This window comes from Antechinus flavipes, chromosome 4, assembly GCF_016432865.1.
Source record: "Antechinus flavipes isolate AdamAnt ecotype Samford, QLD, Australia chromosome 4, AdamAnt_v2, whole genome shotgun sequence".
Taxonomy (NCBI): Eukaryota; Metazoa; Chordata; class Mammalia; order Dasyuromorphia; family Dasyuridae; genus Antechinus; species Antechinus flavipes.
In genome coordinates, this window is record NC_067401.1 from 348,905,888 (window position 1) to 348,933,101 (window position 27,214).

The 27,214-nt window shown below is 33.6% G+C and overlaps 1 protein-coding gene across 1 annotated transcript in view; it reads right to left on the bottom strand.

Moving 5' to 3' along the window:
* The window catches only part of EZR (ezrin), a 69,312-nt gene that overhangs the window by 33,290 nt on the left and 8,808 nt on the right, over positions 1-27,214 (bottom strand). Inside the window, exon 3 of the mRNA XM_051998012.1 lies at positions 4,160-4,243. Within this exon, the coding sequence (XP_051853972.1) occupies positions 4,160-4,243 (84 nt within the window). The remainder of the gene's footprint in view (positions 1-4,159; positions 4,244-27,214) is intronic.

The following is a 27,214-nucleotide window of genomic DNA, read 5'->3' on the forward strand; positions in this document are numbered from 1 at the left end:
TGCTATTATTGGGATATTGGATTAATTTTCTGGGATTTGCTATTTACTGGTGGAATTCATTTTCCCCACTACTCTTCTAAAATGAAATTCCCTTTCCTTGTCATCTCTCTTTCATAAGCTTAAAAAAGAATGATATTTTCAATGTTTGGGCAAAAAGAATGGAATAGTGTTGGGTAGTGACACAGAAATATGGAATGCTGTAGCTAAGAACTTACTCAGCTCTGCCTCCCCCTTCATTTTATAGATGAGGACACTGAGGTTTGAGGAGGGAGAAGAAATAACCAATTAGTGATAGGGCCAGATGAAATCAAGCCTCCTAAATCTGAGTGTAGTGTTTTCTCTAGTTTGTGGACAAAATATAGCTCAATCCTCCCTTTTTTATTTTTAGGAAAAGAGCAATGTAGGCAAAGCACTTTTTTGGGGATATTTTGTATTTCTAAATATTTACATGAATAAAAAAGAGAAAGAGAAGATCAATGAATTGAGCATGCTACTAAAAAAGCTAGAAAAAGAACAAATTTAAAACCTTCAATAAAATACAAATTAGAAATTTTGGAAGAGGGCAAAACAAATGTACAGGCCAATAAATATTTATTAAGTACCTGCTAGGTCCCAGGCACTGTGTTGAGTGCTGGAGTACAAAGACAAAACAACAACAACAACAACAACAACAACAAAAAAAAACTTCTCCTGCTTTCAAGTTATAACTATTTAATGGAGAAAACACTGAGCAAACAGGATATACAAACAAGATAAAGATGGGATAAACTGGAGATAATCTCAGAAGTAGGGCATTAGGATTAAGGAAGGCTGGGAAAGGCTTCTTGTAAAAGATGTGACTTCAGTTGAGACCTAAAAGAAGCCACAGAAGCCAAAAGGCAGAGATGAGGAAGTTCCAAGTGTGGATCGTGTTCCAGGCATAATGTCCCAGAGCTGTGACATTGCACAAGAACAATGCATTGTCACTGGACTCCAAAACAGATGGTTGGAAAAGGCATGGGAAGACAGGAATAAGGGAAGAAGAACAGGTTATGAAGGGCTTTGAAAGCCAAACAAGGGACTTTACATTTGATATGTTTGCACCAATGTGGACATGCACTACGGTGCCCAGGGAGAAGAGGTGACCATGTGCAGATGGTCAAGAAATGAGACTAGTCCCTGGACATAGGTTCCCTGAACAGAGTGACATCAATAATGAACAGGCACCTGGATAATTCAATGATACATGCAGAGGCCATCACTAATCATCGGCTAAAGGCGGAAAACAGCATCCAAGACAGTTCTGTAAGCCAACCGTGATACTGGGGTGATGTGGTTTAAAAAAAAAAAAAAGGAGAAGCAGCAAGATTGTTTTTATTATTTTCTAATGGATACAAGACAAACACAATGATGAAAAAGAAGGCACCACAGACTAGTTGGCTCTACCCTCTATACCCATCTGAAAAGGTCATTTAAAATTTGTTGGCAAAACTTTCAGCAAGAATGAACACTATTCAGTCATGTCTGCCTAGTGGAGCTGAAAGGAATTCTACATACAGTCTTTTTTCTTAAAGGCCAGTAAAGAGTAAAGTAGTTTTGGAAAAAAATTGAAAAAAAAATCAAAAAAGTTAGATTAAGAAACTCACTGAAGTATCCAATACTAGTTAATACATCTAATTTTAGCAAAGGAGGCAGAAAGTATTTTTACTTGCAATATAAAGAATAGCACTAAGTGAACAATTTACAGTCACTCTTAAAATAGGAAAAATTTTTTAAAAAATTAAAGTGAGATTAGATCAGATGGGTCATTATTATTAAGCTAACATAGTATTTCTGAAGTGCACAAAGCAAGAAGTAAACCTTTAAATTACTCTCTCTAAATCGACATTTCTTCTATTTATAGCTACTCAAGCATAACCATGTAGAAATTAGAAACTGTCCCAAATGAGAATAGAAAGGACCTGCTGGACCATCCATGGAGATCAATTTTCTTAGGAGACACAGGTGCCAGGAAGCACCCTGGCCATTCTTGGAAGCAAAATAGAAAATGTAAGGAATGTCAGAATGACCTCTGATGTTTTCTTCTCTTCTGGAGCTAGGAGAAGGGAATTCTCTTGTGGACTCAGTTCTCCCCAGCTCATGACCATAAGTGATGCATATTACTACCCTGCATAGAGTTAATATTTATCTGGATGTTTAAGTTTGCAAAATACTTCCTCTTATCATTTGCTCCCACAATAATCTTCTAATCTATGTAAGTATATTATTCTCCTTTTACAAATAAAGAAACTGAGGCTAAGAGAGATTAACTAATACTCCCAGAATCACCCAGAGTGAAGAGCAAGGTTCATATATAAGACTCCTTGGAGGTCTAGTGTTCTCATAGAGACAATTAGGTCTAGTGTTCTTTCAGGTAAGTAAATAGCAGAGGGAAAAGCAGTAAAACTTGAATTCAAAACCAGTCTCAGACACCTGCTAAGTGTATGATCCTCACTGAACAAGTTTCTTAACTTCTGCTTGCCTCAGTTTCCTCAACTATAAAATGGGAGAATAAAAGCATTTATTTCCACTGGTTGCTATGAAAATCAAATGAGATCATATATGTAAAGAGCTTAGCAAAGTACCTAGCACACAATTTTTGTTGTTTTGACTGTTCAGTCATTTCAGTTTTCTCTGATTCTTTGTGGCCCCGTTTGGGGGTTTCTTGTCAAAGATATTAAAGTAGTTTGCCATTTCCTTTTCTACCTGGCACACAATGGGCAGTATATAAATGCTAGTTATATTATTTTCATTCTATTTATCCACCATGCTATATTTAACTACTGCTAGCTCACATATGAATAATGCTTGGCAGCACTACTGTTCTTTATACGGATGATCTCATTTGGTCTTCACTATGACCCTGTTAAATAATGAAATATAATTATTTTCTTCTTTATAGAAGAAGAAACTAAGGTGTAAAGACTTGCCTGAGGTTGAGCAAGAGAACTAGGACCAAAAGCTATGTCTCTTGATTCCAAATTTAGTGCTCTTTTCATTAGATCACATATCTTCAGAGGTATCGAGTATCCCCATTTAACACCACATGCAACCACCATGAGAATGTCCATCACGTTACTAATTTTTTTTAAAATCAAGCAACTATATATATATATATATATGTATGTATGTATGTTGTTGTTACATCATAATAAATAACAATGGAAAAGTCATAGAATCTCCTGGAGTCATAATTTCTTCTAAATATTTCCTATAAATTTCTTATAAATGTTTAAATTTTATAAAGCAAGGGGGCTGGACTCAATTTATCTCTAACTCTTTTTCCAACTTTAAATCCATATTTCAAGGAGATTTTGTCAAAGAATCACAAGGTCAGAAGGGACCTCAGGGATCATTCAATTCAATTCCTACCCAAGTCACCAGTTTCATCTATACAATCTCTGACAGGTGGCCATCACTTAAAGACTTTCAATGCCAGAGAAGTCACTATCTTCTGAAGGAAGCTTATTAACTCAGATACAGGTAAATAGTGAAGGCATTTTAAAAGATTTACTTGTTTGTTGGATTTTCCACCTTTTTTTAAAATGAGGAAGAAGGAATGGGGCCAAGATTATAATTTACCCAACCAAACTAATACAGTAGCCTCTTAATAGTTTTTTCTTGTCTGCCTACAATCTTACTACTCTCAACTATTCTTCATATCACTGATAAACTAATTTTCCTTATACATAAGTCAGATTATGGTATTGTCTACATTTAATGGCTTTCTACTGAGTAAAAGGTCAGATGTGTTTGGTATTCAAGAGCTTTTACCAATTTGGAACCATCTTTCCTTTCCAACCTCATCTAAGATCTCTTCCTCTTTATGAATACTGTACTCCAGCCACAGGTTACCATATAGAGTTGAACATAATGTTAGCTTTCTGTGTGGAAGAGGCAAAAAAAATTTTTTTATATACACACACACACAAGTGTGTTGTGTGTTTATATATAATATGTGTATATATATTGAATGTGTGTGTGTGTATGTATATAACTGAAGGGTATAGGAATCTTTCAGTAAAAAGCACCTCCTATCCATCAATGTAATTAGCTTAGTAGGAAAGGGAAACATGTTCATCTTGTAGAATCCAAGTTCTCCCTTCTGACTCATTTATAGGAATGCAGGGAACTAACTAACCTGGTCAAAGAGTTGCTTTCCAGTAGTGTTGGGCTGGATGGCAAACTCCAACTCAGCATCCATGGTAGTAACACGAACATTAATCTGAAAAAACAAACCAGAAAAAAGTACATTAAGCAAGGACTTAATTTTTAGCCCACCTGTGGCCTTGACAAAAATCTGGTGGAGGACTTTGACACTGCCCCAGTAGTGCCAGCCTTTCCCAAATATCCATCTTCAGTACAAGTTACAAATCGCACCAAGACCCTTGATGACAAGGCTGAGTTGGCACGCATACAAAGCCCAAGTAGTCATCACTTTGCTTTAGTAAAACACATTCATAACCAGACCAAAGCTGCTTTTCCAAAACTGATTAAAAAGTCTGAAAGCAAAGGTTAATAAAGCATTGTTTCTTTTCTTGGAATCACCCAGGGAACAAATTAACTAAAAAAAAAAAAAAAAATGACTTGTCTAGACAAGTTTAGAGTTTCAATTTCTCCTACTTGAAGTGGGTCCCACTACTCAGTTTTGGCAGATGATTGGGTAACTTTAATACTGTGTACTCTGAACAAAGGTTGCCACACAGGGAAGGGGGAGCAAGTGTTTCTATGGATTTGGGGCCCTTAGGCATAAAGGGAACTCAATTTCAGTTTCCATTTATGAGATCTCTAATTTATTTTTCAAACTAAAGGGCATCAACACAACAAGCACCCATCATTTTGTTTCCCATCTTTGAGTCTGTATACTATATACCATATAAAAGGTAAAAAGTAGATATAAAGGCAAAAGTAGAATTCCAACTTTCAAGGAATTCACATTTGAATGAGGAAGCCTAGGTACATAGCAGATATATACAAGAGTTTTCTGAGGAGAAAGCTTCCAACATGGTAGAATGGTTATTTAGCTCAACTGGATTTGCTGCTCCTTCGGGAGCAGCTTCATAAGCAAATGATTCTCAATTCAATTCAATGCTTAGTATTAAATGCTGGAAATAAAAAAGCAAATACTTCTTGCTCACAAGGACCTTATATTCTCAAAGCTCACTTTTCTGAGCCTTTAAAGATCATTTTTTTCAATGCATTAAAGAAAATGGAATAGCTATAAATCAGTTATATTGGATTCCCTTATAACTTTTGCTGTTGTTGGGCATAATAAAAAAGTATGAGGTAAGCAAGATTTCCTTTAATATTTCTTTTCCTATCTGAAATCCACAATTCAAAAAGTACACAAGCAAAACTAGACAAATTTCTAAGCATTCCCAAAAAAGTTAGGAGTCTAAGTTTCTTTCATTGGAAATTGATGATGACTTAATAAAATATTTGCAAAATGCCTGTCTAGAAATAAGTATTAAGAAAGCAGGTCTCTCCTCACCACCTTCCTGATTACACTTTCAAGAGTACACATAAGAGATGGGAAAACCAGCCCCAAAGTCAAATACAGAAGTAAGAAAAGTTAACCTGCAGATTATGCATTTTAATATAAGCCAATAGTGGCAGATTACTTTCACCAAACTGAAATGCTGACTAACTCCCAAATGAGTGGTTATAAATTATTTTTAAAAAATAAAAGAATGTAATATCAAGGTTAGCCGTACTTTATCCCATTTGCAACAAATCATTAATCATTTGTTTCCATCACTTGAGAGTTATCAAGGACCTACTTTGTGACAGAAATACTATTTCCTATAAAATAACCAGAAGCTTAAAATCAACATTAGACCAATCTTGGATTTTAATATTCCATTTTTATTTGCTTGTAATCTTAATAAGGATAAATAGCTAATTCTAATTAATAAGACCACTTTTTTTTTTGGGGGGGGGGTCATTTCAAAACCCAAATTAGAACTACAGTAGTGATAATCATTCTAGTATTCATTATAGTTCACTAGTTTTGATTTTTCTCCACTAAAATATGTAGATTGATAGATATATGTCATATCTAAAACACTAAGTAGATCTACATAGATGCCTTTCCAGTCTTATTTTATATTAGTCCCTTACACCCACTCTTGGTTCCAATCATATTGCCTTACCATCTCCTTTCTACTCCCCAATCCTATATTCCATCTCATTTCCATTCCTTTTTTGTGGAGGCACCCAAGCCAGCCTTCATTACCTTTCCAGCCTTGTTCCAAGGCTTGATTAAAAATCAAGCTTCTAACCTGGCTTCCTCCAATCCTGTTCAATTCCCCTTTCTCTCCCAATTGTATATTATCTTTTCTCACTACAATATAAGTTCCTTAAAGACATGAACTATCTTTTTCCCCTGCATATTGATATAAAGATCTACATATATGCAGCTATATATATTTATATATATACATACACACATATATATACACCCAAGGAAAAAAAGTCAAATCTATATTTCTCTGACTACAAACTTTGCAAGCTATTTATCTTTTATATCTATAAAATATTATGAACAAATTTATCTTACAGAAAAATAATAATTCATAATGCAAAATGAAATGTTACCTTGGTTCATAAAAAGTCAGATTAACCTGATATGGGGTAAAATTTTTCAAAAAAGTAATTTTGAGAAAAATTGTTAAGATAGTCCTATTTTCTGACCCAGTAGACTCTGAATAGATACACAGAAGAGGTAAAAAATAAATAAATAAAAGCTCTCAAATAAGCCAAAAATCAAACTTAAATGAGTGGCCCTTCAAATGGAAAATGGCTGAACAAACTGAGATACAGGCATGCGATAAGAAATCATGTCATAAGAAACAACAAAATGGGAAATGTTCCAAGTAAAATGGTAAGACTTATCTAAATTTAAACAACTCTGCAAACTCTTTAAGGGCAAGAAGAATTTCATTTTTTGCTTATATATCCTCAGTAGCTAGTATTATAATCTGCACACAGGAGGAACCTAAAAAAAAGCTTAATGAATTGAACTGAATGGATCCAAATCAAAGAAAGCAAATTCTTCAAATAAGAATGTTTGAAGCACAAAGCAAATGAAAATAATTAATGTCACTGGTTCCAGAGAAAAAATGATGAAACAAACTTTCTTCCTCTCCCCAGAGATGTGGTACACAACAGGTGCGTTATGTTACCACACTATGTCAGATGAAGCCATGAAGTTTCTGTCCTGATTAGCTTGGTTTTGTTAAACTGTTTTTCCTTTGTTCTGGGGAAAGCGCTGGATTTTAGTGTAAGTACATAATAGTCTAAGTACATATAATAAACAAACAAACAAAAAAAAATCCCTTCATCTCCTCTCCCAAGAGAACACTTCAAACTTGTAAACTTGAAAAATAGTTAAGATAATCATAAAATATATTCTGGTATGAATGAAAAGCCTAACTCTCTTCATAAACGAATTTCAATTGAAGCCTGAAGTACTAAGTGCTTTAAATTCAGCAACACCGACCTCTGAGGAAAAAAAAGAGCACTAAATTTGGAATGATGGGGACACTACTTTAAATTCTGGCTTTGCCACTTATCCCCTTGGGTGACCTGGGCCTCTTTCTGCATCGTTTGAATGATGAGACTGGATTCTATTGCCTAAGATGCCTTTCTTCCAGTTCTAGATATCTCTGACCTAGTATAAAATGATGAGTCCCAAACTCAAATACCTTCTCTATTGATAATGACAAATGCAGAGAGAAGAGTTTTGAGAAGAGAAATAATTGTTAACTCAGTAAATACTTAAAATACTTAAATTTTGGGTTATCAGTTTTGGCTATAAATTTTCCTAAGGCATTATCTACATCCCACAAGACTTGGCAGTATAAAGGGCAAGGTAATGAGTTTTATAATGGAATACAGAGCAAATTACATAATATGTGATTTATTGCTGTGTTTTGAGCTTTAAAATTATTTCTATTTCTTCACTTATTTAAATAAAACTAGACTTAAGATTTGACTTTGAGAAGAATTTTAGTTAGCATTTTAAATCACCTCTCAAAGCACGGCCAACTTCAATTTCAATAAAGTAATAACACTCAATAGGAAAAAATATCTAGACCATCTCCTTGTATTATATAGGCAAGGAAATATGCTACATGGACAGAGTAATCAGCTTTACCCTTAGCTACCAGAACTATGTGCTTTTGGGAAGTCACATTCCAAAGGCACCACCAGATTCCTTATGTACCTAAGAATTTAAAAAAAGTAATTTAAAATAGGAGGAATTCTGATTATAGCATTTGGATGTTTGCATTTGGGGCAGTAGATATAGCCCATAATGTATTAATCCCCATATTATCACACCTGCATTTACACAAAAGCTAGTTTGAGTAGGATTATCCTCCTACCACCAAGATTAGGTTGCTTGACCTTTCTTAATCATTTAAAATGTCAGAGCTGTTTCTGAACATTCCTGCTTTTCGTCCTAAGGTGCCACTTCAGCAACTTTTAACACATTTAAAATATCTGGATGATAAGACCTTTCCAATACTTAGTAATGCCCTGATACAAGAACAGCTAAAACAACTTCAACAACTCTTTTCACAAAGGGGGAAGGAAAGTATGAGAAGCAGAAATTCTCATTTGAACAAAAACTCATTCTCAAAGTTGCCAGTTTAGCTCACTGAATAACTTATGTATGCAGTCAAATATACACTTGTTTTTCTGCTGTAAGAACTTCCAAGAACCATCGTTCTTTCTGGCTGGGCATGACCTCATCAAGTTATTACTTCAGTCAAATAAGTGATAATGTGGGAGTTAAATTAAAATTTATTAAGATTCATTCAGTTAAACTCATTCAGCAAAAATGGGAGAAAGCAGATGACCTTGGTTGGGGAAGGGAAGAGAATAAGTATTTATACAGCACATATTATAGTTTTCTGAGTTTTTTAACAACCCCATGAGGTAGGGACTGCTATAAAGTTGTGTTAACTGTCCAGCTAGGATATCCATCTAATTAATAGTTTGACCAGTTTATATTTTTAATTTGGGAGACAATTCACATGCAAAGAAAATTTCAATTTAAAATTTGACATCCTACTGTGAAAAGATTAGGTTCAAATCAATGAGTTACTGTAATACAATTTTATTATGACTTTTTTGAACTGCGTTTCTAGTTTTATAAGCTGTGTATTAATGCATCTCCATGCTTTGAAACAGCTCCCGTGTACAAAGTAAGTGGAATTCATTCAAGTAGACTCTTATTTTAAACATAAATATATAAAGCCATGGTTTTGTTTCACAAGCTAGACTATCAGCAGGAATTAATTTTTTATTCTTTTTTTAAAAAATCTCAGCTACATGAGATGGTGGGAAAAAATAACAATTAACAAATAGATGAAATGGTTTTTTAAAAGTAATACTTCAAGTAAAGGTAAAAAAAAATTAAGAAATTCAGTGTTGATGGGGCATCACATGAGATAAAGTTTATAAAGTATTTAGCACAGTGCCTGGCATAAAGTAAGCACTATATAACTGCTAGCTATTAGTAGCATCAAAATTGTTGGTTTCCTGTAACATCCTAAGTCTTTGTGGGAGGGTCTGTAGAGGAGAGTTAATCCAACCCCCCACCCCTATACCTTCTATGCTCTTATCATTCCAAGGTAGTTCATCCACTTTTACCATTAGGGAGTTTACTACCTAGCAAGGCAATCTAATTCTATTTTTGGAGGGCTTTAATTTTTAAGAAATCTACCTCTGAAAAATGGCTACCAATTGTCTCCAGTTCCACTGTCTGGATCTACATAAAATAATTTAATTCCTCTTCCAATTCTGAAATGGCCCCAATTCTTAATTGTTTTCCAGATAAAACATTTTATGAGTTTCCATGTACTTCACCATCTTGTCCATTCTCCTTTGAATGAACTCCAGTTTGCTAATGTCCTTTCTAAAAGTCATCTCTCTCAGAAGAATACAATTTTATGGTATGATCACTGGAGAACACAGCAGAACAATTAACTCTTTTGAGATGGACACTATAGCTGTTTTTATGTAATTCAAGGCTGGACTAGTTTTTTAGTATTCAATTCAAAGCCCCAGACATCTGTCTTGTACCCAGCTGTTAAGCCAGATGTCCCCCATTCTGTATTTCTGAAGCTTATTTTAATGTAAAAAGTAACTATTTCAATTTCTTGTTGGTAGTTGATTATTTGGGCCCATCATTCCAGCTTCTCAGGATCTTTTCTAGTGTCCTCTAAGTATAAATCATCCTTTCCACCTCTGTAAGTCTATCTCTATTAAAATTTAACTAACTGGTATCAGGACACTAGTATTAGCTGAGACAGTTTTTCTGTGTAAAATCAAATGCTGCAGAAGGCTGATCCATATTTTAACCTCTGAAGGTCTTAATGCATTTCTGATCTCTTTCAATAATGGGTTCTTTGTAGAGTATACATGATCTAAAGCCATCAAAGACCCTTTAACACAAATTGAAACTGTTCATTCTTCACATTTCAAAAGCTAATAAGTACCAACCTCTTCATCTGGCATGATAGAAGTATTAACTGGATATCTAACTTCAGCCAATTTAATGCCAAAGTGGGGCTAGGAAAATTTCTTCTCTGCTCTAGTGAAGTGGGAATTCCAGAACTAAAGGGACAGATTAGTCAATCAATAAACATTAGGACAAATATTTCTTCATTTGCTTCCTCTCCCTTTGCTCCCCATATATTATCAATCTATTTAAGTAATTAGAAGCAATTAAAAATTCAAATTAACTGAATAGCCTATTTTCTATTTCACTATATGAATGCTCATCTATTCCCATTATTGCTGGCTATCCATTAACAAAATAGTATAAGAGAAAGCAAAATGGAGTTGGTATTGAAAAATCCAATTACTAGCTTTCATCGTTAAAGTTTCTATCATATATTACAAAATATCCAACTTTGGTTTAGGGAAGACAGTCCACACACTATCTTACAATACCAGCCCACAAGGTTTATAAAGAAAAAAATCAATGTATACTTTTTGAACTAGGCATTTGTCCAGAAACCCTAAATAACATGGTAATACAAAGAAAAGGGAAAGGTAAAGTCCCTTTCAAGAAAACAGCATATTTACATTATTTTCAATATAAAACATAATAGTTTTCATAAATATTAGTGACTAAATTTAACTTTGTATTTTCCTGCTGCTTACTTATGCCCAACATACATTTCTTCTGTATCACCTGTAATTTTAATGCCTCTAAATACTTTAAAGCACAGTTCCTTTCATTTAAATAAATTTTTATTAATAACTTTTGCTTTCATATTGTCCTTACAACTTTGAGAGAGCCATCCTCTATAATTAAAAAATAAATAAAATATTCAATAAATTCAAATTCAAAAACAAATTTTAAAAATTCAACAAAATAAAAAATACGGGAAGAAAAAAAATAAACATCAAGAAAAAAATATGACAATATAGGCAATGTCCCACACCCTTGAAACTCCCATGTTCTCAAAACTGGGTTAAGAGGAAATATCTTTTTATACCTATTCTTGGGAGTATGGTTGGTATATTTTTTGTTTGTTTTTGCAATTTTACAACATTCATATTTGATTGTTTTGTGGTGGTGGTTACTTTTTATATTTTCATTGTTGCAGTCTCTGTGTATGTTTTCCTGGCTTTGCTTACTTCCCTCTGTATCAGTTTCATACTTTTTATAGTATTAATTGTAGTTGTCATTACTTATAGTTCAGTAATACTGTATTACATTCATCTACCACAATTTGCTTAGCCACCTTGAAATGCATGGAGCAGCTATTTTGTTTCCAGTTCTTTGCAACCACAAAAAATATGCATAAGAGTTCTAATGATTGGTGGGTGATCTATGCTCAAGAAGTTTCCAAAAAAACAAAAACAAAACCCAACTCTGGAAACATTATGACTAAAAAAGGGAAGTGGACCAGTCATGTGGCATGATATCAAGGTGGATACCACAAGTACTGCATTGGTATCATTGAAATTTTAAATAAAGCCCAGAGGAAGACTCTTTACATGCTGGGTGGTTCTTCAGTAGGATCTTAAGAAAAGCATTGGCAAAAACTGGACAGAATGAGAAGCCATGCAGTTCACCAGCAAGTAGCATCCAAAGAAGGAAGATCACAGATCTTCAGAAATATTGAATTGCTAGTGTCACCATTCATTATATTAAAAAATCAGATGCTACTCAGTCATTCTGGGCACCATGTTCTCCAGGGAAATGTAGCATATTATTGGTAAATGTGAGAAAGACTTTAATATTGGGATATGGGTTCATCTCATCTACAAAGTCAAGAAGCATTAACATACCTTCCTACCAAAGTACCTAGCTGCCAATACAAAGAACTTTTAAAAATGATCATTTACAAAGACTAGCATATTGCTTCATTTTTTTCTTTGGAGCTCCCTAGAATCCTAAGAATAAAGTATCAAACCATTTAAACTATACATCATTTCAAAGAATCACAAAATCTTTAAGTTGAAAAGGCTTCCATCCTAGCCTGTTCTTGCAAAGAAAAGTGTCCTGTTTCACATCCAACAAATCACTATTCAATCTTTACCTGAAGACAAGAGAAAATCCCTATCTCTGAGGTGGTCCATTTCACTTTTGTATAGCTCGACTTTTTAGGAAGTTTCTTGCTTCTCTCCCCAGCATATCAAGTCCAAATCTGCCTTTCTCTAACTCCAATTCTATTTGGATCTAAGGAATCCTAATTCTGTCCTTTGAGGCCAAGTATTTTTTTTTTTTTTTTTTGCATATAGCCCTTCCTATATGTGAAAAGGTTATGTGTCCTCCTAAATCTACTCTTTTCAAGGATAAAAATCCTTTAAAAAGTAAAATGTATTGGAGCAGCTGGATGGTACAATGCATAGAGTTCTGGTGCTAAGTTAAAATCCAGCCTCAGACACATAACACTTTGTATCTGTGTGACCCTGAGAAAGTCAAACAAAAGAAAAAAAAAACTAAAAAAAGAATCTATTTATCTAGTATTTTATCCCCTCCCCCCGGTCACATGTAAAAGAAATTTAATTTTTTTTTATTTTAAAGTTCCAAAAGTTCCTCTTTTGTTCTCTTCCATTGAGAAGGCAATCAATTTGATGTAGATTATACATATGCAATCATGCAAAACATTTTCATATTAATCTTCTTATGAAAAAAAAAACACCAAAAAAGAAAAAAAACCACCCCACAAGAAATCCCATAGTTTCTAGGTAATTTAATCATTTTATTAATAATAAGAATAATTTTATTAATAAGAAAAAAGTATACTTCAATTTGCATCTAGATTCCACCAGTTCTTTCTCTGGAGATCAACAGCATTTTCCATCCTATGTCCTTTAGAACTGTCTTGGATCATTTTGTTGCAGAGAATGCTAAGTTGTTCACAGTTGATCACTATACAATATTGCTGTTATTGTATTCAATGCCCTCTGGATTCTGCTCCCTTTACTTGGCATCAGTTCATGTTAAGTCTTTCCAGAATGAGATGATCATTCCCTAGACCTCATCAGTTTGTCAAACACGGGATCCAGAACTGAACAAAATGACTAGGAAAAGAGAAAGCAACTACTCTCACTTTCCTTGTTTCTCAATACTAGAGTTTTAAATAAAGTAACCTAAGATTATGTTAATATTTTTGGCGGCCATGTCACCCAGTTGTCTCATATGAAATCCACAACTGAACAGTTATTCAAACGTAGTCCGATCAGAGTTGACTATAATGGAACTATCAAACCTCTTTTCTACATATTGGATCTCTCAATGCATTATAAAATTATGTTACCACTTTCAACTGCCATGTCATTGGCTCCTAATGAACTTCTGATCCATAAAAATAAGAAATTATTTTCATTTAAGCTATTATATCTAGCTATATCTCCTATCCTAAATCAGTGCAGTTGATTTTTTTTGTATCCAAGTTTAGGACTTTACATTGAACCCCACTAAATTTCATTTTTTTTTTCAGTTTGGCCTGAAAAGCAACATGGCATAGTAAAAACTTGGGAGTCAGGAAGATCTGGATTCCAATTTTGCCTTGAACTTTCATTAGTATTAAGAACAAATCTAATTATCTAAAATTAGCTATTACTCCAGGTCTGGACCATCCTAAAATCTAAAAAACATGCTATCTATGCCTTCATTTCAGTCACTGATAAAAAATTTGAACAAAATAGTATCAAAGACAAACCAATCCCTGAAACAGTAGACTTCTCTCTACCAAGACACTGATTCCACTAATGGCTATTCTTTTGTTCTGGTCAGTCAGTTACAAATCCACAAAATTTTACTGGCCCACAAATTTCTACCTTATGCATAAGATTCACCTGAGAGATTTTATCAAATGTGTAGTTGAAATCAAGATCTACTGTATTTACAAGTTACCCACTGTAGTAGTCTGATAATGGTTATATAAAAGGAAATAACATTAGTCTGACATGATTTATTCTTTATAAGCTGTGTTGAAAAGATATGAAAAGTACCTCCTTTCATTTTCTGAAGAATTTTTTTCTAGTGATAAGAATACTTCAATTCAAGATAGTTCTTTAAAGTACCCTTTAATAATATTTGGCCTTTGCAACCAAAACACCAAAAAAAAAAAATCAAAGAAAAAGAAAAGGGATCCATGTACAAAATATTTAGAGCACCTCTTTTTTAAGAACTAGTAATAAGAGGGGTGCCCATCAATTGGGAATGACTGAACAAATTATGGCATATGAATATAATCAGAATATTGCTATGTCATAAGAAAGAGAGCCTTCCCTCTATGATGTTATCCTTTATGTATCTTGGTTGTATATATTCTTTGCATGTTTCTTCCCCTCTGTAGACTGAGTGACTGAGTTTCTTGAAAGAACTGTTTTTACCTTTCTTTATATCCCCCATCAATGTGATGTTTAAAAAGGTTGAGAGGTCTATGCCTAGATAATTTAATTATCTTATTAATAAGTAGCAGGTTATTAATAAAATAATTAGTCATTTGGTTGTCTTTTAGAACAAAGATCCTTACTGGTGGTGGGATCACAGTTTATATGCCCTTTAAAAAAGGGGGTATTCCTGAGGGTGGCAATTAAGTCGAATTGATTAACACAAAGACAGGTGTAGGCTACATAAAAATGGTTTTGGGACATGTGACTTAGGTCACTCAAATCCTGATCAAAGAGACATCAATTTCCCTATCATCAGTCCAGATAATAGGGAAAATCAACTTTTCCTCAGGCCAGTAAGAACAAACACAAAAGAGCAGGATTCATCAGCCCATACTTAAAATTTCTTTTATTCTCTGATTAGATCTAGGCCTAGGTAGATCTGGAAGAGAAAACAGAGAAAGGGAAAACCTCTGATCCTAATATAATAATTACTCATTAAATATGAGAAATATTCATTTCTCACTTAGCACAAAGCATAAAGTCAGTGCCTAATAACTGCTGACATTTTTTTTCTTTTCCACAGAATGTTAAAATGGCTAAACTAATCCAGACCATATGGATAGGATTCACCTTTTATCCAATTTATACAATTGTTACCGAATGTACTCTCTCACAGGAAATGAAACTAACTTAAAACCAGAATTTGTAATTCAAAACTATTGGTATTGTCTCCCAGCTACAATTTAAACAGTATTTATTCTTGGTGAGGGAAGAGGGTTGTTGGATGCAGTGGAAACACTTAAGAATTAAATTCTGAATAAATTCAGTTCTCTCTCTCTCTCTCTCTCTCTCTCTCTCTCTCTCTCTCTCTCTCTCTCTCTCTCTCTCTCTCTCTCTCTCTCTCCTTCTCTCCCCCTTTCTCCCCCTCTCTCCCCCTCTCTCCCCCCCCTCCCCTTACTCTCTTCTCCCTCCCCTCCCCCAACAGGAATGGAATTTCGCAGTAAAGAAGATTAACCAAATCCAGGAATTTATTTTATCATAGATTTAAAGAGAAAAAAATCATTCCTTCTAAATTTACATCTTTAAACTTGTTTTGAGTTGTCAGGAAAGCAGGTAAAATTTTTCTTTTGTTTTTTAAAAGGAGCTAACAAATGCTGTTGTTTATACACAGACAAATTTATGCCAAGCTTTGCAGCAAAAAAAATCATCAAAGTTAAGCACTAGGTAAACTGAAATTTAAATAGTTATATCCTTTGTGTCTTTCCTCTAATATCCTTCCACAAGTTTAAAATAGAAAATTAAACAAATGTTTGCTGGATGAATATGTCAAATAGAATATATTGACTGAAACAAGGCTATACAAACAAACATGATTTCATCCAGAGAATTGATATTTAGGTGGGGCCAACAGGTATGTAAGCACTTTCTTTTGCTAGGCAACTCAAAATATAATTTGCCTATTTTTTATGTTATCTTTAAAACCAAGTTGTTAAAATATTCCAAGAATAATTAATAGACTCAAAATCAATTTGAAATAACAAATTTTTGAATGTATAAGTCTTTTTTTTTAGTTGAGCACACTTAATTTTTTACAAACAAAAATAACTAATCATGTCAATCTTTTTCACAATTCTAAACCCCAGGGTGAAGACAGAAAACTATAAATGGAAATGTTTCCAGGGAGGACCCAGAAACTGATAATACAATTCCACAAGGCAAATCCTATTTGAATGGGGCATCTTTTTAGTCACAAGGGATCTTGAGAAATCCAAAAATAATTTCTTCCAACCCATTAAATTTATACATTGTATACACTGTATCCAAAGAGTACTATGATTTTATCCATATGGATATTTCCTGTACCATGAAGACTGGCAACTCAGTCACTTTAAGAACTGGGACTGTTGGGAGCACAGAGATGACATGACCCAGCCAGGTATGCAATAAGGGAGAATTTGAATAGAGGGCTTCCCCACTCCAGGGTGTTCTGTATAATATGTGTCTGTATTCACACACATAAAATTGGTTACCTATGCCTCAAATGCACTTCCCTTTTTACTTCTGCTTTCTACAACTCTCCATTCCAGAGGTACCTTTTGCAACATCTTTAACAATCTACAAGACATTTTCCCTATTTTACCACTACCTTCTTACACTATTTGCCTATGCCCTTTCCCCCAAAACTATTTGAATTTAATTATTTGCTAAATTTTTTTTCTCTTTATTCTAGATATATTTATATATGCAAGTTGTCTCCTATGTGATAATATAAAGTTCTTTAGACTAGGAATTATTTTACTTTTTTGTATTTTTAATCCCAGCACCTAGTAATGTCCACCACATAGTAGAGGTTTATTAAACATTTCTTGGAACACACACATACATATTCTCTTGAAGAGATTCTTCAGGTTTTATTTTAAGCTGTAAAAAGATAAAGTTGATGGTCAAACCTCCTTGCTACTTAATTTAATTTTTTTTTTTAAATACACTCAAGGCTGTTTTTATCTGAAGATTGGCACACTATACAAAAATTCCAAACCTATCCTGCAAAGTAAACTTTGGGCCATTTTCTTAGTTGTTAATGACATATAATTTTCAATTATATTGTTCCTGATAGCTATCAGTTGTCAAAATGTTAAAAGATTCATAGGTGTGGCTCTGGCAGTAAACTGAGTGAAAGGACATAGGGACCCCACATACTAATAATGTTTGAGGAATGTCAGACATTATGTGTCTAAGGTCAACAAAAAATCCTCTCTCGAATAGCAATGTACAGTTTAACATAGGAAACACTGAAAAAAATAAACATCATTAAACTGTCTTTCTATAAACACAGTTACATTATCTAAAAGTAGAAACCTATACTAAAAGGCAAACAAATAAATAAACTAATTATAATCTTTCAAGGACACTTTTCCCTTTACCTCTATCAGGTAGCTAAATAATCAGTTTTATTCAGTTTTATCTGAGTCAAATGTAACTCAGACCCTCAGCTTTAAACTTTTCAGATGTGAAATTTAGCTTTGTGATTTGCAAATTATGGAGTACTCCAAAATATACTTAACAGAAATGGGGACATTTTCTCTGTAAATCTACAAGTTTGGTTACACGAGTGGTCATGTAAAAACGAGATGTTTAAATCAAGACACATGAAGTTTGCTAGCTCTTTTCCTTTTTGTTGTAGTAGGGAAGAAAGGAGTCAAGTATAAGACCAACAAATCAATGAATTTTGATTGATTGATAAATCAATCATTTATTAAGCAACTATCAGGTGACAGTCACTGAGAAAGAGGCAAAGAAAACTCCTTCCCTTTAAGGATGTCATCAACCTTGAATCTTAAAATCATTTCTATAAGGCCTCTTCCTCAGTGAGGCAATGTGTGTAGCAAGTATGGCAGTAACACCTGAAAAAAAATTTTTTTCCTTCTTCAAGAGGAAATTCCAGATGGTTTTGCCTCACAAAGATTTGGTGGTTGGTATTTTTTGTTTTGTTTTGTTTTTAAGTACAATCATGAAGTCTTTATTCTTCCATCTTTCTATTAAAAATACAAGTGGAAAACTCAGAACTTTAACCTTTTCAAAACCCAAACTAAGAATGCAAGCTATCCCAAAACACAGTTTGCTTAGCTAAATGAGTAGTGAAAATCTGCAAAAATACTGAGCCCAAGTTTTTTTTATTGTGTTTTATTTAACTTGAGCCAAATCTTGGATAAAATCATTAATTTGTTTTTATGTTCCCTTCACAAAATTTAACACAGTTGTTTGGCAAACAGTAGATGCTTAATAAATGTTTATTGATTTGAATTGACTATGTGTGTATGTGTGTGTATGTGTGTGTGTGCGCGTGTGTATGTATATATGTGTATAAACACATCTATGGTACATGAGGAAAGGGAGGTATCTGGGAACATAAAATGTAACAAAAAAAAATTAAAAAGCAAGAGACTTTTGGGAAGAGATTTTTTTTAAAAAGGTACTCAGACTCAGAGAAATCTAGAAAGATTTGTACAAAGTGATTTTGAATGAAGCAAACAGAACCAGGAGAACTATGTGTTTATATAAGTCTGCTGATACATATTTTTTTAAATCCTGTTCACTTCTGACAAGGAGATTCCTGTCATGGGAAAGGAAAGGAAGGACTGAAAAAGCACACAGTCAGGAGACAACCTGGTCCCTAGCCCCATGGACCCAAAAAAGATTATTATCACACCCTAGGGCCTGTTAAAGCAGGGAATCACAGAAATAGCTGACACCTGCTAAAGACAAATTTCAAGGAGAAAAAAGCTTTGAGGATGCTTGCGGCAAGGGCATGGGTCAAATCTGTCAGATGAGCTCCTGGGTAGGTACTTAATACATACTTTGGAATTGACAGAATGATTCCCAATGAGGCATTAGGTTCTACCTGGAACCAGGACCTCCCCTGCCTAAGCCAGTATTCTATTGCTCAGTTTTAACAATTTCCCTTACAGAGAAAGGAAGAGACTTTTAATACTCACTATTTTTTTTAAATTAGGACATCCCTCCTCTTGCCCCCTCCCCTGAAACTTCCCACAAAGATACAAGCAGTACAGCTCTCAAATATCAGTGGATTAATCAAATATTATAAAAAGTAACTCAAAAACTTTTTTTTTCTGAATTTAATTTTTAGGCCAAAGGCAAATCATATTTCTGTATTATGAACATACAGACACTATTTTACTGTGCCTAGTACATTTAAATATATATGTATATAGTTCATTAAATATTTCCCAAATAAATATATTTTTTTAAAAATTTATTTTAAAGATTCAACTTTATTTTTTTTGGTTATATTTTAAGTTCCAAACTCTTTTTCTGGAGATGGATAGCATCTTCCTTCATGGGTTCTTTGTAATCAGAATTTATATTTCTATTATATATGTATAATAATAATCAGAATGGCTTATTCATTCACAGTTTTTCCAACAATACTGCTGTTACTATATACTTTTACTCATTTCACTCTTCATTATTTCATTCAAATCTTTCCATGTTTTTCTAAAATTAACCTGCACTTTTTATTAATTATTTTTAAATTTTGAGTTCAAATTTTCTCTCTCCCTCTCAGTTCCCCCACCAGGGCTAACAATTTATCAAGTTAAGCATGTTTTTATAAACACCATACAACCTCTTATACGATATTTAGAAACTTATCATTTAAAGCTTTACTTCTCTGCTGAAACTCTGGTTTTCCATTTAATAATGTAACTCAGTGAAAACCAACTTTTATACATTCTAGAATTTCACTAAAAAATAATTAATTTCTAACTTCTATGGAAAGGAATTTGGTTACATAACTTTTTCCCCCCTATTCTTTGGGTGAACAAATACTAAAGTGATAGAAACTACAATCCTTGTTGACTAAAGACATTTGTTATCAACTAAGACTAGGTGAGACCAGCTTACAAGAACAGTCAAAGGAAGTCAACAAGGGAGGGTCAATGGTCCCAAATGGTTGTTGAGTTTTTTATTTAAGATCCTTAGTTTTAGAGGTATAAGGGACTTTAAAAGGCATCTGTTTTAGTCCCTTCTTTTTGTAAATGAGGAAAATGAGACCCAGAGAAATTTAAATAACTTACTTGCCCATTGTCACAAAGTAAAAGTCATGATTTGAAAGCATGTCCTTTGTTTCCAAATACAACACTCTTTTCACTGTTCCTCAACTGCATCCTTTCATTGGTTGACTTTCTCTTGCTGTTTTTTATATGCTAGTCAAATGGTAAATGATATTGTTGTCTTTTCCATTAATGTTTCCCAAAGTAATTAAAGTACTGTGCTGGTCATAAACTAAGTAATAAAATATAAGGGAAACTCTGAGGTTTTACTTTAAACTCATGTGATTAGCAAAGCTGATAAAAAAAAAAAAGGAAAATGACAATTGGTGGAGAGGGGAACAGGTATACTGATGTATTGTAGATGGAGTTATGAACTGAGTCAACCATTCTGGAAAGCAATTTTGAACTATATTCAAAAAGTTACTAAATCGTATACATCTTTTGACCTGGAGATATCATAAAGAAATTTTTAAAAGGGGAAAAGGACTCATATGCACAAATACATTTATAACAATTATTTCTGCAGTGACAAAGAATTGGAAACTAATTCCCATCAATTAGGATATGATTAAACAAATTATGATATATGAATGTACTACAACACTGCTGTGCCATAAGGAATGATAAAGGGACTATTTCAGAAAAATCTGAGGGGCAGCTAGGTGGTACAACAGATAGAGCCCCATCCCTGAAGTCAGAAGGACATGAGTTCAAATCTGGCCTCAGACACTTAACATGTCCTAGTTGTGTGACCCTGGGCAAGTCACTTAGCCCCAATTGCCTCAGCAAAATTTAAAAAAAAAAAAAAAAAAGGGAAAAAATCTGAGAAGATGTTCACTGACAGAGGGAAGTGAACAGAACCAGAACATTTTATACAGCAACACTTTAAAGACAAGCAACTTTGAAAGATGTAGGAACTGTGGGCAATAAAATGATGTTCAAAGTCACATAAGTGGTGACAGAATCTGAATCCAAGTCTTCAGACTCTGAATTCATTTGAAGTATAATGGCTTTTCCCATTGTTCTTCTATATTACAGTCATCCCTCCAAAAGAGATCAGAGAAAAAAGTGTTTAAAAAAATATCTGGAGTTATATGATAATATACAAGGATTTAAAAGAATCAGAGATGAAAACAGTGTTAAATAAAATTTTTTTCTTAAAAAAAAAAAAAATCCACAACCCCCCTCCTCCCCCTCCCACCTTGAATTTCCTTATATGGCATACATTTATTAAAAATTTAAATTTGGTTTTTGTTATAAGATAATGGTATAATAATGGGCAAAATAATACTCTGAGCTGTCTAAATGAATTCCCCAAATTGTGATATCTAAGAAATAGGTTTGTATTAGAAATAGAAGTATTAGAAGAAAGAAGTAAATTAGGCAAATGACCTAACAAACAACAATGATCACAAACTGTTTTCTATTCCCCAACACAGAACTTCTTTCCTATTTTTTTACCCCTCAAAAAGTTTGCATTGTCTGGGGAGAAAATGGACTGGTGAATGGAATAAATTAAAAAGTATTCATTAAACTAAGTGCCAGGCACTGTGCTAGGTGAATATGAAAATGAGACAGTTCCTGCCTTCAAGGCAAGCTTGGGAGAAAAAGCACATTAGATAGGGGAAGACCAAAGAAGGAAGTTTCTGTTTGGGGATTTCACAAGTATGATAATTGCAGTCACAGTGTAGCTATGGCAATTAACAAAAGCAAATGTAGTATTGATTTGATTACTGTGCCCAGAGCAAGAGGTAGAATTGGACAGGATGACAGGGTATATAGTAAGAGATCCTAAGACAGTTATTTTGGATGGATAAGATATATGTATATAAACCTCAGAGCATGAATGCTTTAAAATCAGCTAGATAGTCAAATAAGTTCATACTCCCCAATCAACTGGTCCCAGGGAAAGTATCATTATAGGTAATTAGTATAGACAGGGATAGCAGATGACAGGATAACCCAAGAAATAGAAAGAAAATAGTTTGCACCATCTCCTACATAGTACCAATGAAGATATTTTTTTTCCTTTCTCTCTCTCTCTTTCCTTGTCACCCATAATTACTACCCCCCTCTCTATAAACCATCTGAAGTCTGGAATCTAATAAGTTATGTATCTATATGCAGATTATACAATAGACCAAACATTTAATTTTACATGATGGTACCAAGTCTGAGATCTGACAGGTAAATTACTCAGATGCTGCAAAGGTACAGATTGCTTTCTTTTAATACATGTCAGATATCTGTCACTGTATAATAGCTTAGTAAATGGGACAGAAGAAACTCAAATCATCTCTATCAAGGAGTCCCCTCTCAAACCTTTTTTGAAATATAATCTCAGCATCAACAAAACCTCCTCTTACAGCAGCTTCTGGATGACAGAATTTATAAAAATGGTGACCCTGTAAAGAACTGGGATTAGCAAGCAACACTGCATCACAAAAGATCCTTTGTTGTTAATGAATGAATACAGAGAAAAGCATTTGTAGGGGGCTTCCTCCTAATAAAATATTGTCAGACAATTTGGTCTGAGACAGAGAACCATATGCAAAATGTCATCTTATCATACATAAGTGATAAGAAATGAGCATACTAAGACCTTTCCATATGAAACGGATATTGATTACAATGACTGAAATAGCAATTGTGGTACAAAGATAGTAGTTAAATGAATCATCGGTTAGACAAAGATCAGGGCAAAAGTCTAGTTTATAGGGGTTGTGTATATGTGTTTTTAAATTTTATTTAAGTTATCCAAGGTAACAATATAAAGTCTGACTTTTCCATTTTTAAAAAAGATTCAGATGACATTCTCCAATCTTATTTTTTTAAATCAATTTTTGGATCAAGAGAGAAAAAACAATTTTTACTTAAAAAAAAGAAATTGAAATATATTCATGAATCTTTCCAATCTCTTTTATTTTGTAAAATTTGCTGCTTTTATAAAGATGGCTCCAAGATGGGTTTCTCAGTTCTAACTCCCTTTGTCAAAAGGAAACCTTTAAAAAAATTGCATATATATTTAATAGTCACTATCTCTGCCCTCTCCTAGATACATCCATTCTTTCTTCTATACTCTATACTCTAAGCCTGAAAATTGCTCCTCTTTTTTCTTTCTTACTAGTATTTTATTTTTCCAGTTACATGTAATTTTCAACATTCATTTTGTAAGATTCTGAATTTTCCCCCTCTCTTACAATAATACCTCTTTTTAATTTGTTCATTTCTTTGACTTAATTCTCTTGTTTTTGTTCTTTTTCTATTAGAAAAAAGATCGTCATTTTACTACCCAATGTGCTATTCTCCCTCACCCATAACCCTCTTCTGTCTGTTTTTAAATGACCAAATCACCCCTAGCATCACAGAATTACAGTAAAGCATTTTAGAATTGGAAGCTTCTTTGGAAATCAGTTAGTCCAACCTCTTAATCTTAAACACAAAAGAATTGAGGCCCAGAAGCTTAACAGCTTTGTCCAAAGTCATACAATCAGCCAAGTAATGGCAGGGCTGAGTTTCTGTCTAGGGCTTTTATTACCAACCTTCTATTACTGTCAATCACATATTAATTCACATGTGCCTTCTTCAGGCTCCCAATCTCTTCCACTGTTTCTCTTTTACTTATATTTTTATGTCTTCATTTAATTCCTCCCACCATTTTAACTATTCTTTCCCATTTGTCTCTCTGTCCCTTCTCTTGTCTTCCTCATCGCCCAAGTCTCCAATTCACTACTTCCACACAAATCCTACCTGTCTTCCTTTGAGACAATCAAGCAAGCAAGACAAAAGCATTCATTAAATATTTATTACATGTCAGGCACTGTGCTAAGTGTTTTACAACTATCTCATGTGATCCTCACAATAACCCTGAGAGGAGGTGCAATTATGGTCCCCATTTTACAGTTAAGGAAACACTGGGCCCTGAAATGGAATTTGACATGTCTACAGGCAATATAGCTCTGGAGGTCAGTTTGATCCCAACAAAGACAAATGAAGGGGATATGTAATCAGCCTGGAAAGACAGGGTAGAACTAGATTGTAAAAGGTTTTGAATGCCAAACAAGAGTTGCTATTTTATCCGAAGGGCAACAGGACACTGATTTTTCCCTCTCTGCATCAGTTTTCTTCCAACAGTTCAATTTTCCCTCTTTATCTCCTCAGGCTTTTCTAATATTTATATTCCTCCTATGCCTTTTTAACTTTTATACTTAAATTCTTCTTTTTTTTAAACTATTACTTTTGTTCTTTTTGCATTTCCCTCATATCTTTCTCTTTCCCAAGTTGAAGAGGATTTCTGACATTGTAAAAGAGAAACAGTGTTGAAAATTATTTAGTCAAATTAAAGAGGAAATCCATTCTTTAAAAAAAATAAATAAATATTTGACTGATCAGGATCAAAAGTAAAACCACATCAGTACAAAAAAGCCAACACAGAATTTTAGAACTGATGGGACTTTCAAATATTTGACTACTCCCTATTCCACTCTTCTTGTGACATCCTATTCAGATAAAGAAATTGAGGGCTAGAATGTGAGACTAGACTTCTTATTTCAAGTCTAGTGCTTTTTCCAATGGACCAAGCCAAAGAACAAAGATAGAAACTCATACATAGGTCATATAGTGTATCAGAAGTTGAATATGAATTGGTATACTGTTATTCTCTTTCCCTAAAAGGGGCTAAGATGATTCTGCAATAAGAGTCATATTATAAGATCATTTTAAGTTATGGAAAGAAAAAAGAGAGAGGGAACAGCAGAGAAGAGAGGGAAAAGAGGAGGGGAGAGAGAGTAGAAAGGAGAAATGAGAAGAGGAAGGGTAGGAGAGGGGATAAGAGAGGAGAGGGAAACACAGGGGATTTAGGGGAGGGAGGAACATAATCTCTCTTTCCTCCTCATCCCCAAATTTCTCTGGTACTCTAAAATGTCTGGGATATTTATTCTATGTTTTCAAACCAATCTTTATGTCTAAACTCCATCACTGTATTTCAAACTCCAAAGTTCTTTGCAGTTAAGTCACTTTAGAAGACAGTGCTTTTACTTCATCTATCTAATCTGATAGTGGGACATACTACAGTAGGTAGTGTGAAGTCTGTGGAAAGAACACTAAATTTGGATTCAAAAGGCTGAGGTTCAAATCCTGCTTCAATTGCTTTACTACTTGTATGACTTGGAGTATAAGTTGTTCTCTCTGGGACTATAGTTTCCTCAACTATAAAATGAAGAGGTAAAGAGTTGAACTAGGAGGGCAGGTAGGTGGTGCAGTGGATAGAGCATCAGCCCTGAAGTCAGGAGGCCCTGAGTTCAAATATGAACTCAGACTCTTAACATTTCCTAGCTGTGTGACCCTGGGCAAGTCACTTAATGCCAATTGCCTCAGCAAAAAAAAAAAAAAAAAAAAATTATATATATATATATATATATATATATATATATCTCAATATATATCAAATAAGAATTGAACTAGATGGTTTTGTTCTCTTCCATTTTTAAATCTATGATTCTATATACACTAGGCTAAACCTGGAAGGGAGGGAAGGAAGGGGTGGGGGAAGAATGTTCTAAATAACAAGCACAAAATCAGCCCCAAAAGAATTAACATATTAACAGAAACTTATGATAAATGTTCTTGGTGGGAGAGGGGATTAAAAAAAATCTTATTAATTTCTTTGTCGTAAAGGCTAAAAATGTTTCTGGACACACCTTTTCTTAAAATACATTTTAAGAAAGCAGATATTTAGATTACTTGAGGCAGCAACAATTGTGGGGAGCCTAATTCATTCATTAATCAGATCCTTCTGGCCTCTCCCCAGGTTAGAGAAGCAAAGAACCAACCAAAACAGGTGGTTTTACTTCAGGACAGAGAAGTAGTCACATTAAAACACAAAAACAAGCAAAAACACATAGGACTATGCAAAGAGCAAAAATCCCCAGAGCACTAACCTATCTACCTCCTATCTCATCTCCATTTGCTTCCATAAAACAATTTTATTAAAACTGGAAAAGGAAGAATGCCATTGCTTTTGGTAAGCCAATCCAAGGACTATCAATAGTGAAGTCTGTTTTTATTTATCCTAAATAAATTATTAACTCTTATTAGAAACCCCAGAATACATTAGATTATAAATATCAACAGTAATAAAAACCAGTTCACAGATCAATTCTCTCCTAAGGCTCTACATATTGTTTAAGATAAATATTTACTTAATATATACTTCTAATTAATAGATTTTTAAAAACACTTTTAAATTTTACTTCAGTGGTTTATGTGAAGGAAAATTAATAGATCTGATAGCAGAAAAACTTTAATGATTGTACTAGAAAATATGATAAAGTATGATTATTTTATAATTCATTGAATAAATTTCCTATTCAGCTATAAAGTATGTTAGCTTAATTAAATCTGCAATCTACTGAATTAAGATTTCAAGATATTCTTTATAGCTCTACTATTTGATCTAGGGAAGTATAGATATGAAATATTTCTCATTATGCCAGGCAATCAAACTAGTGGTTGGTTTGTTGAACTGTTTTGTTCTCTCTCTTTTTAAATCTTTGTTGCAAGTATGATTTACTAGGGAAGGGATGGGGATTATTATATTCAGAAATATATTTTGTAATGTAAAAAAAAAAAAGGCATTAATTTTTGAAGACTGCTTTCCACTCCCTTACTGCTTTCTTCAGTAGTTTGTTAAATTCCTTTAAAACAACTCTACCTTTCACCTGATGACATAAAATAGACTTCTAGAATGT